This window comes from Balaenoptera musculus, chromosome 10, assembly GCF_009873245.2.
Source record: "Balaenoptera musculus isolate JJ_BM4_2016_0621 chromosome 10, mBalMus1.pri.v3, whole genome shotgun sequence".
Classification (NCBI taxonomy): Eukaryota; Metazoa; Chordata; class Mammalia; order Artiodactyla; family Balaenopteridae; genus Balaenoptera; species Balaenoptera musculus.
The window spans coordinates 65,637,386-65,649,762 of record NC_045794.1 but is presented as its reverse complement, the minus strand read 5'-3'; the positions used below and the strand labels follow the sequence as shown (position 1 = coordinate 65,649,762).

The 12,377-nt window shown below is 36.4% G+C and overlaps 1 protein-coding gene across 2 annotated transcripts in view; it reads right to left on the bottom strand.

Annotated features, from left to right (window-relative positions):
• OTOGL (otogelin like) overlaps positions 1 to 12,377 on the bottom strand; it is a 147,717-nt gene that overhangs the window by 91,426 nt on the left and 43,914 nt on the right. For both annotated transcript variants that reach the window (XM_036866495.1, XM_036866496.1), the window contains exons 18-23: positions 10,104 to 10,228; positions 7,411 to 7,620; positions 5,336 to 5,501; positions 4,502 to 4,576; positions 3,212 to 3,264; positions 1,447 to 1,609 (exon numbers count right to left, since the gene is read on the bottom strand). In XM_036866495.1, coding sequence (XP_036722390.1) covers positions 1,447 to 1,609; positions 3,212 to 3,264; positions 4,502 to 4,576; positions 5,336 to 5,501; positions 7,411 to 7,620; positions 10,104 to 10,228 — 792 coding nt within the window. The remainder of the gene's footprint in view (positions 1 to 1,446; positions 1,610 to 3,211; positions 3,265 to 4,501; positions 4,577 to 5,335; positions 5,502 to 7,410; positions 7,621 to 10,103; positions 10,229 to 12,377) is intronic.

Below are 12,377 nucleotides of genomic sequence, written 5' to 3'. Positions count from 1 at the left end.
TAAAATACGAGAAGGCGGGAGGAAATTACTTTAAGTTTTTGTAATAAAATTTGACCAGTAAATTAATAAATCACTGTTGAACTAAAAGTCAAAGGTGACAGCAAATAGATATTTTTTTAAATAATAGCATCAACCACAAGCACATGAAACAAAATTAGGATGTAGATTTATTTAATCAGCCATGCATCCCTGAATCGTAATCAAATCAAATAAATCAAGCAATGTTGTAGGGTTCAATTATTTTACTATAATAAAGGTTTTATTTCCCTTGTCCTTTTTACTAAAATGTCTTCCTTGCTCATCTGCTGTATGACCTGATTTCTACCTGCTTTTATTTTCCCAGGCAAGGCCTTGTTCTTTCACACTGCTTCTATGTCCTTTCTTTCTAAAGAGATTGATACAGTCCCATTACTTGGCTCTTCAACCTATTCCAGATGGGGACCATTTAGACAAATGTGACTCTCCTGGGAAACAGACCACAAAACCTCTCTCTTCTTTGCTCCTGGTTTATATGAATGGAGCCCAGGAATCGCTTTGTGTGAGTACGTTCATCGAGAAAGAATGGGTGACCTCTTTGCCTTAGGTGGCCCTCCCTCTGTGCACTGCCTCAATTCATTACCAGAAGAAGGAAGGCCAGTGAGGCCAGATTCCACGTGTGCCTGCAAGGAAGCAAATAGCCACCAGATTCTGTATTTACCTTCCATGTATACTAGGCATTTCTGCTACTAAAGAAAATTTACAAAGATAAGAGTAAATTATGCTGCCATAAAATAGTGACCCATACTTATTGAGTGTACACACACACACACACACACAGGCACACACACCACATTTCACAATGCCTAACGGAGACTTTAAAGGAACTTGCAGAAAAATCATGCAGCTGATATCGGCAGGGCTGGGATTTGAAACAGGTGTGTCTGAAGTCAGAGCTCCCACTGTTAGCCACTGCCCTAAGTAGCCTCAACACACCATTTTCTCTAACATCCATTAGATAGATCAGTTGGCATCAATGATATAACTTAAAATCAACAAGAGTAACAGCACAACAGAATATACAAAAGATATGTACTTCAAGTGTTTTGAATACAGAGTGGCTCACTATCATTTTCCCAAAACTGCAGTTGAATTAGGAGGTAAATGCCAAGTCTATCCTGAAATGAGTTCCCTCCTCGATTCACTGCATTACTTTAATTATATTGTATACGTAACATATTGTGACATTATTTAGTCATGTGTTATATGTGATATGCATCTCACACATAACATATGTGATATGTTCCATGAGCACAGAAAAATAATTACAACAGTCTTCTAGTTACCAACTCAAAGTGAACCACTAGTCAGAACACAATTTTAGCTATTCCTATAAATAATGTTTTTAAGTGCTCTTGTGTTTTCTATCAAATTCTAAACGTTCTGTATTATCAAGAAAAAGAGGCTTACCCTGGAGCACAAACACAGCCACTTATGCAGGGTGATGATGGGGCACAAGTGAAGTTCATAGCCAGGTTTGCACATGTAGTTTCACAATTTACACCACCAGCTGGTAATTCAGGGTCAGGAAACCTACAGTCGAAATACTGTTTTCCCTCGGGGCAGATGTGAACTTCAGGGACAAGGCGCAGATAAAATACCCTTAAATTTGTATTTGCTCCATACATTTAATCTTATTGACATACATTTGTCATCAAAACACAATTCACCATAGAATACAGTGTATTTAACAGTAATAACTGATCTTACTCTGTGATGTTTGGTTCATGAGCTTACAAACATTCCCTAGACAGATTTCCTTTCATCACCTAAATTTCCAAAATCTATTTTGAGTTTGAACACTTTAGCTGCCTTCCATAACGCAGTAACTAAACAACTAGTATATAATTTTCTGAGATCAAGAACCAGGGTATTTTGATTAATCCAAACATACATTATCAATTTTTGATGACTGACAGTACAGTATATTTAAACTTTACAAAGTTGTATGTTTACAACAAACACGATACTTTTAGACCTTGCTTCACCTCTGAGTCATTATTTACATTAGTCCTCACTATAATGTAGAAGTGCAGAAAATGGACATAATTACAGGCAGGCTAGGGGTTACATATTGCTCCAGAAACTTTTGAGCTCAGAGGGATTGAATAACAGCCCTTATCTGGGGCCAAAAGGAATCTTGGGGATTCCTCTGTGAGAAGTCTGGCCACCTGGGCATCCTTTTCTTCAATGCTGAGCCACCCTGACGAAAATGGGGCAAGGCAGGGAGGGCCTAGTAGCTACTGAATATGTGTGTGGTCCATGAACATACACTGTAAAGAAGTCCTAGACAGCCTGAATCCTCATAAATTGAATCCAGGGCATATAATTTAAAGCTAATTTATAAAATATATTACATAACTGTGCAAATCGATAACAGAGCAATAGCTCACAATTAGTTTTAGCAGCCTACACTCTTCCTGCCCATTAAAATCAACAAAAGGTAGTTTTGTTTAGTATTTGCCTAGAATTTCTCCACAGTGACCAAAAATTTGAGGCTTTCTGTGTGGTGAAAATAAATAATATAAAGGGTCTCCTAATATATACGATCTTCAGGAATGATATGCAATCATGAGATGATACTCTCAAGAGAGATGGCAGTCGATGTCATTTTACCTGCCATTTTTAATTGATGGCTGCTAGTGCTAAAGCTTTGCTACTTATAATGTAGCCCAGGGCCCAGTAGCATTAGCATCACTTCGGCCATCAACAGAGATGTTGCAGGCATCACCCCTGACCTACTGAATCAGAATCAGCATTTTAACAAGATCCCCAGGTGACTGTGTGTACATGAGAAGCTGCTGGTCTGGAGTAGGGTTTCCCAACTGCTGTTGCACAAGTGAGTTCCGACAGGTGTCTGGATACATATCCCTAAAGCCTTTGGGGCACCTGGGGTGGTGCTGGGATAGGCAGCATCAAGGCAGCATCCCTGGGTTGATCAGCTCTGCCCCTAAGCAGCCTTATATGTCCACCCCACACTGTCCTACAAATATTATAATTTCGAATGTGAAAAAAGTTAGGAAGCGCCAGAGTACCATGTTGAGAAACATTCTAAGGCTATTCCTCCACGCACATTGGCAAGGAGGGCTGTGACAGATTAATAACTTCTGCCCTAAGAGTAGGAGCAGTACTAGAGGCACATTCTCTTTAAGGAAAACATCTATCTAGATCTTACCAGTAGAGGGTGTTGCTAATTCATCACATTTCACAGTCCCATTTGAACACTGGCTGGTAGAAGTAAACAAATAGTTAATTCATGAAACCAAACCTCGAGTTTTTTCTGTATTTCAGAAACAATATAACATGCAAGAATTGACAAATACGATTTTTCCTTTTTACAAATAAGTTATTGGTTTAGGCCCAATTGGAAGAGAGCTATTTCAGTTCAACACATTTTTATCAAACGCTCATATATGTGTGGGGCACTGTGACAGGCATGGGGAATTCAAAGACCAAAATTCACAGTCTTTAGCCAAGTGCCTACTATATACTAGTAGGAGAGAAAGACATACAAATAAATAATTTAGCCAGTGTGACATGCAACATAGAAACGTTTAAGACATAGAAGTAAAGCACCAAAAAATGTTTAAAAATCTGTTAAAAATTGACATCAGGGCAGTCAAAGAAGATAAAGTCGGGAAGATTTTGAAGAAAGGATGGAGGTTACGATATAGATTAAAGTAGGAAGGCTGTCACACTGAGTGGAGATGCAGTACAAAGCCATGGAGGGGTAGGACAGCTTTCCATGCGACAGAGTGCCATGTGGGAAATGACAGGGGATGCAGATGGCAAAGGCCACCTGCAAAGAGTCAAAGGCCAGCTCCTATTAAGACACTAAGAATTTATCTGTGAAGTGAGTCACTAAAAACCTTAAACACAGATGTGATATGGTTGGTTTGAATTCTAGAAAAGTCATTCTGGCAGCAGTGTGGAAGATAGAGTGAAGTCCAATCTTGCAACCTGAGTTCGAAAGTCAGGGCATAAGGCAAAAACCAAATTCAGGCAATGTGAACCTTGAAAATCCCTTAAGAAGATATCATGATAAGGAAAAACACACCAGTTCTCAATAAGCCAGCGGATAAACCACAAAACTAAAACCCCTCAGGAACTTACAGTATTTGAGCACTCATCTCATCCTTAACTTTTATTTGAGAACCAAACTGATCAAAGGCCTTCCATTTCACTGTTTGACACTTCAATTCATAGCTCTTTTCTGCAGTTATGAGCACAAGACTTAGGCATTCCACGTTGAGATGTAATATATACATGTGGTTTAATATATATATATATGTATATATTAGGGTTTTATATATATAAATGTAATATATATGGTTTAAAAGTTTATATATTAAGGTTATCTGTATTTTTCAAATTATAGGTGTCATATTTCAATTTATGGTTTTGGTTAAGAAGTTATATGACTACATATTATTTGTCAAGAACAATCACCATCACTGAAATCTACCATAAGCCTGAGGGCGTTGGGATGAGCTCCCCAGGTTGGTAAATGCTGCCTCTGTAATGACACCGACAGTGAAATCTGTAAGGAAAAGAAAGGGTTAAATTAACAAAATAGGATATAAATTTTTTAAAAAACACTGAAATTCAAGCAGACCATATGCTCTGTACTGGTAATTTTAATGCACAGTCTAACATTACTCCATGAGATTCCATGCAATTCTGTTATACAAATGTGAAGCCTTGTGCAGCTTTAGATTTTGTTTTCTAAATTCAAGCTCTGTATTGTTTTAGTGACAGAACAGACTGTGTTGTTTTTGTCACCAAATAAAAAGTCCCTGAAGGCACTTCAGAGAAACACAACTGGTATATCATTTAGCCTTATGTAGACAACAAAAGTCTTTATGTCATATGAGATTTGAGAAATTTCTGGGCACTGAGAGACATTAAAATCCTGCTACTAAAATCTGCCACATGACCGTGAAACATAAACCTTGCTATCATTATTGATATGGCAAAAGCAAGTGGTAATAAACTTCAGGATTAACCATCAGATTCCTTAGCTCTTTCTATAGAGATTTTGTGAACACATACAGGGCTAACAAATAAATAAAAGTAAAGACATTAAGAAATATTAAAGAAACAACTCACAAGCAGATCTTTGCATATACGCACACTTATTTCATGGAAAAAGTGACTGTTTAATAGTGGAAAAAATTTATGGTGCTGAGTCAATTAGACAAAAAAAAGAAAGAAAGGAAAGAGGCATGATAGCCCATTTATCCTGTAAGGGAGAAAAGAGATAAAAACTGGACGCTGTCAACCCACTCCTGTGACGTACATGGGCACACAAAAGCTAAGTGTGTCTTCATAGTATTTGCCTTCGGGACAGTTGCAGCCTTCAGCACAGTCATCGTGACACTCTTCTGGGGAAGAGAGAGAGATGCAGGAGCGGCGACAGAAGGAGGAGCACTGATGGAACATCATGCCTTTCTGGCACACCACCCCTGAGGACGAAGAAGCATCAGTTGAGAAAGATCTCCACAGGGCCGAGAAGCATTTTATGCTGGGTTATACGTCTATGATAGACATAAATCATGAAAAAAGAAGACATCTTAAATCAATAAACCTAGAACATTACGGAATCCTATATCGTAAATAAATAAATAAATTAATTAATTAATTAAACAATTCTTTGCCTCGGTGTAACTGAAGAACAAAATTTCTATGTGAACTATATTTAAGTGTGACATTCCATAACATTCTTTAACAGCCTGTGCTATAATTTTTTTTTAATATTTTTAAGGTATTTTATCCATCTAAATAAACTTCCTTTCCTCACATTTTAAATTTATTTACTGCTATATTGACACCACCTTCTTCTTTGACATTATTTAATCCTAAGTAAACTGTTAGTCCTCTACAAGTAACACAAAACTTGACTTTATCAATCTGTACTCACAGCTTCTGTTTTGTGCCTTTTTAATCATGTTTGTACTTTTTGCTAAACCCTCCAATTTCTTTTTAGAACAAACTGAACTGATTACAGTAGGCAAACTAAAATAATCTAAAAACACACTTGTACAAACAAAAATGCTGGATAAAACACAACTGAAATAATGTTAAATGTATAATTGATCTTGTGAGAAAAAAATGGGGCTGGAGGGTAACTTCTCCATACGTCAGAAGTAAAGAGAGAAATAAAATTCAGAACTTTAAGTAGAGGAAGGGAGGATGGGTCCCAGTAATCTTGGACCTGATATTTAACTCTTAAGGAAATGGAAAATGAAAGTTGGTCCTTTTCAGGGCAAGGAATTGGGAGACCCTTAACTTGGACCTCCAAAAATATCTCCATCGTCAGTTGAAAAGATGGACTACAGCAGAGGTCAGCAAACTTTTTTTGTAAAGAGCTAAATGGCAAATAGTTTCAACTTTTCTGGCCATACAGTCTCTGTCACAACTACTCAACTCTACCCTTGTAGCTCAAAAGCAGTCATAGACAATATGCAAACATATGGGCAGTAAACTTTATTTTCAAAAACACGGGAAGCCCAAGGGTGTAATTTGCCAACTTCTGGACTAGAAGAAATCTGCTCATAGTACAGGGAGATGCCAGGAAAGCTTCTCTAACTCTGTGGGGTCTCTGATGAAATAAAGTATCCTCTGAGAAACCAAATTCCTGCACAGGTTTGGTATATGAATTTACATTACTTTTGTATTTACATTATTTTTGTCTTAGAAAGCCCAAGCTGAGAAATTAACATCAAAACTGGCCAGTGTTACTCCTGGAATAATAGGAAAAAGTTTTTTGAAACCACTGAGGGATGAAGAGATGGAGAGAATGATGCTCCCGAAACCCAGGTCACAGAAGATTCTAACAGGGGTAAGGGGAATGGGCAGCCTGGATAATGAAAGATTAACTCATAAAAGAAATTATAGAACAGTAAGGAAAGGAAACAATCTACCACACATGATAACAACAGACATCATAACCAGGAAGATTCGAGCCCTAAGAACTTGAGATAATAATTGCCTGTTGCGTAATTTACCTATTTACCTACAAATCTGTGTCACTATACCACATAATGTTTTCCCATACTTTCCAATATTTAGAACATTTCTATAAGAATTTTTTCAAATGTTTCAAATTATTTCTGTTGCATATTTCAAACCATACAACTACACTCTAATTTTGCTTATGGTAAAAATAGTCAAAAGCCATTGGTCTTATCCAACAGAGCTCCAATTTTAAGAAATAAAGTATTTCACTTTTTTTCATGTTTGCACATTATAATAAGTCAAATAACTTAAGCAAATATTGACTTTTTATTTAAAAAAATAGCGGTAATTACAAATACAAAAATCTCTAAAGTGTTATTTGATCATCTTTATCAGTGACAATGCCATCATACTCACCACAGAATGAAATCTGAGCTCTGAAATCGATGGGAACACCACGCTGGCCACAGAGGTAGGCATAGTGGGCAAGAGCATTGCATAGGCAGGCGCTTCCACACTTGCACGCATCGTGGCGGCATAGCTGATAGTACAGCCCAGGGCTAATATAGATGTGGCAAGGAGCAAAGAGCTCTTGGTGGATAACATCACAGTGTGCTGCATATCCAACTAACAGACAAAGAACCCCATTAGCACTTCATTTACTAGTCTAGCTAGTATCAAATACCCCTAAAGTGTCAAATTCCAGCACTATCCAAGCATCTTGCTTTCCTAGAAATACACTGTACTGCATATTATTTTCAATAAGAGCCAATATTTTCAGCGTATACTTTTTTGGTTTGTTTTTACTTTCGGTAATATTGGTAACAGCACTTAATCCATATTTAATATTCTTCTGGCAAAAAAAAAAAAAAAAGTATTGTGTTATACCTGAATAACTTGAGCAACAGAAGGGTTAACTGACAGAAGTGGCTACAATTACCCCATCGCCTGAGGACCATCTTAGGAAATCACCATAATTCTGCTCTAAAGAACTAATGAGTATTAGAAGGTTTATCTCCTGACATCCACACACAATAAAAGCAGTGCCAATTGTGGCTGTTATGGCAATTCCCTGGGATACACAATTATCCAGGAGGAAGGACTAGGAATCATCTCACTCCAATGGAGTCTCTGAGGTAAATGGTAATGAGGTAGATGCCACATAGCCATTGAACGCAATATCTGCACAATGCCTGATAAATACTAGGAGCTCAATAATGTTTGATAAATGAATCTATGACGAACACATGAATAAATGAATAATGAATAGAAATTGGTAATGGAACATATGCTAAAGGCTATGAGCTATCACTACCAAGACATTTGAGGGGATGTGCATAATAAGTTCTTGAAATGTGTTGACTTTTCCTTGAGAATGACTGATCAGATATAATTCTTTATGGGAGTAACCAAGTTTGACAAAACAATCTGGATTTCATCTTTCTGAAAAAGCCTCGTCCTGTGATTTCTTGGTGCAATGGACCTTGATTGCATTGATTTCTTCACAGATAAAATTAATCAATCTTTGAGTTGTCATTGTCTTTGAGAGACAAGATGAGCTGCTAGAGATCAGAATTTTTTCACTACTGAGGAATTATACTGAACTTTTTTTGTTGACCATTGTAAATATATTTATTATTGGAAACACATGGTAATTATCTAAGTAATTACCTGAGTATTATATATTTTTGCATTGTTATGCACATAATACATGAAAACAAATGACAGACTATAACAGCATACTATTGGCATATATACTCCTAATTCCCAGGATCTCCAAGCAAGGGCTTTTATTGCGTGCCCTAAAGATTTGTAGATCAAAAAACATTCCTACTGACATTAAGGGAAAGGGTGACTCAGAAAATCCTTGTTTAAAAATATCCTTCAGAATCCATATCAGAGTTGACTTTCATCTATTTATTTTCCTTTCTTTGGGGATCTTTTTGAATTTACCTATTTGAAATTAAAAAATAATAGTTCATGGCAAAGATGAACAAAAATAATATCTAAAATATATATGTCATAGACGACATAAGATATGGGGACAAAAATGATAAAAAAAAAATATAACAAAATGGTAGGGAATAAAGGAGGTCATTAAAGAAACAACCAGAGAAAATTGAAGTAGAGTCCAACTGATAAATTAGAAGTTGGCCTAGATTAAAGAAAAAAAAAATCACTAAAAGCAAAATTATCTTGTTTTCTTTCCAGGACGCTAAAAGTATAAGTTAATAATAAGGACCATAGAACAATAAACAGAATCCTTGCAAACAACCACTACAAAATCCAGAAACTCTACTAACTTCTCATGGGTACTCAATCAATATTAATAATGAATTTTTAAAACTACATAAAAACAGTAAACTAGCCAAAATAATTAAAGGAACAAATTTAAATTATAAAAATATTCATTTAAGCATGCACATTAATTTTCTTTCACAAAGTGATTTTACAAAAAAAAAAAAATACGCCTTCTTTTATTGAACAGTAAAATAGCCTTTCACATGGTCTGCTGTGGCTTTAGTAAGAAAAACAATACAGCCAAAAATTCTTGGCACGTGAGTTGCACTGTCATTGTAAATTGGAACTCTATGACCGTCTCAAATTGTTACACACCTGACGGCACAAAGCTTCTCTGGATCACTGGCTTCCTGCTTATGAAGCCATAATACGTTCTGTGAGTAGGAACTCGTAGGGTGACATCAAACAGGAGAATTCACACGCACTGTCACACTATGGAACGGAAGTTGAATATCCCAAGACTATACGAGCATTATTAGAATACTTCCAGAGATTTTTCTTTAGCATTTAAATAATCTGAAATACCCAAAATGCTAGCTCACATCTGGGAACAGTTGAGGGATTTCTGAACACCTAAAATAAGTAAATTTATGAATGCAGAGTAGTAAATAAAATAGTCATTTTCTGGAGTTCTTTTTTAAAGTAACCTAGATTACATAAAGAGGCATATGTATTAAACAAAAATACATAAAGAATGGCATCGATTTTATCATAATGAAGAAAATCAGAATTTAAAATCACTATCTAATTTTACAAAATTACAGTAATAAAGAGGACTTTTTCCTAGGTTTACATGCAGAAAGACTTACTGTTTTGTTGATTAATGTTGCAAGGGTCCACCATAGGAACATGAACAGGTGCAAAACAAGTGGAGGAAACTCTCCATGCATTTGCATGAAGTTGTGGGGTACCTTCTATCATGCCTGAGGGAGAACTAGAAAGCAAATATAATATTCTCTTAGCCTCTCCCATTCATTTCCTTCCTTCAGAGTCTTCAAATATTGAAAAAAGAGAATACTACTTTTTTTAATTTACAAAGAAATCTTAGAGCTTGAAATGTTTTATTACATTTTTAAATATACACGGTGTTAGCTTCCTATTATTAAGACTTTACAATGTGTCAAATTGTAGACATACATGGTTTTATTTAATAATCATTTCAGCCTTGTGAAGGAAGCACCATTATCCCCATTTTAGAGAGAAGGCAAAGCAGAAGCTTAGAGAAATATTAATGTTCACTCAGCTGCTAAGTGTCAGAGCCGAGATTCAAACGTAGTCCACACCACTTTGATGAAATATCACTCAAACAACCAAAACATGAATGCGTGTGGTTTAGGGAGGTGGAGTTAGGGAGCTCACGTGATTCCTTTCAGGGTAAAGACAAATGTCCTAAAGAAGAAATAGTCTACACTGCTGGTTCAGTATTTCAATTTTCATTATGAGGCCTGACATACTGAGGTTCCACTGTGAGGTTGGGCAAACAAACCAAGTGAAAATTAAGGAGAAATGGTATAAGAGGCACTCTTCACCCAAGTTTTCTCACTTCTTCAGTTCCCTCAGCAAACCAAAATGGAAGAGAAATATCTACCCTTCAGGCTTATAAACCACAACAATGTTTAAGAGCCAGACACTAAAATGCCCCCTCCAGAAGTCATCAAGATTTAGTAACTCATCAGCCAATAGTGAGTGACAATCCCTGCTGGAGCTGTGCCAGACACTGTCAGAACTACTTAGAGAATCAGGTTGGACTAGGTTTCCTGTAGGAAGCTTTGACCAAGCAAAACTTCACTAATGCAAGCCACAACTGCATGAACTGCTACAACACGGCCAAACAGTAGAGTAGCATTTATCTTCACTCTCTTAGTGTCCAAATAAACATAACTACTTTGCCTACCATTTACCTCAATCACCAATATGAGGCTATATGGAGCTTCTCACCACAAAGACAGGAGGAAAAGAGGGAGCCACACAAGCTACTCCACCATGCTCATCCCTTGTAGCCACCCTTTCCTTCTTTTTCCTATTCCTCAAAATGAAACTATTCTAGAAATGTATAGAATTATAACAAACACCCAATCCAAAATCTAATTTTGCTCCAATGAGAACACGAAGACTCACAGAAATTTCATGACTTGCACTAGCTCTTCTCATTCTTTCCCTCTCCATCCCTCTTCATCCCTACAAAGCACAATAAAATAGGTCAAGGTGATAGGTGTACTCAGGATTCCCAGGAGGAACTGACTCAGAGCTTGGCTCTCTTATTTCATTTAATTCACTTAAAACAATAAATACCAAAAAAAGGAGCTGAAATGTAGATCCATTTATTTATTGCGTTCATTTTATAAAATAGCCTTTCAGTTCACCGTAGTTAACTTACTAAAACAAGGCATACAAAATAAATTTTCAAGTAATTAATATTTTCCATTCATTATGTTTGCAGATTCACATTAACTTTTGTGATACAAGGAATTTTAACTGCTTATCCTGGAAAGCTAAACAATGTTTGAAAATTATCTCTGACTCTGAAATATTATCCTGCACTGTTATCAGGCCTGAATGTTTATACATGGAGGAGACTGGTGCCTCAGAAAGAGGCAGACAGATCTGCCCTCTGTTAAACATTGACTACTAACCCATTCTGACAAACAGGAAGAGAAAAGGCTTAATGTCTCCTCTGCACATCTTAACCAAGTCACTTAATATAGTTTCTGTTTCACAAATTGATAAGAAATCAATATTCTGATCTACCAATAAATGAAACAAACAAACAAAAAAACCCATAAATGACCTAAAAGCAAATTAATTACACAGGAGAAAAGGTAAAAGAAACTCTCTTTTAAAATTAAAAAATTTAAATGCCCTTTCTCCTTGCCAATCCAAATTCTCTTCTTGGTGCCACATCAAAAGTCCTACCTCCATTCAGTTCAACTGTCTAGTGCATATAAGGTACTATGCTAGTTCTTAAGAATATAAGGATTAAGGACACAGTCTTTATTCTCAAAGCCTTTGCAGTTTTAAGTGGAAACCAGACAGATAAATGGCAGATTTTCATAGATAACAGAGTCAAAATTAACTTTGGTGGG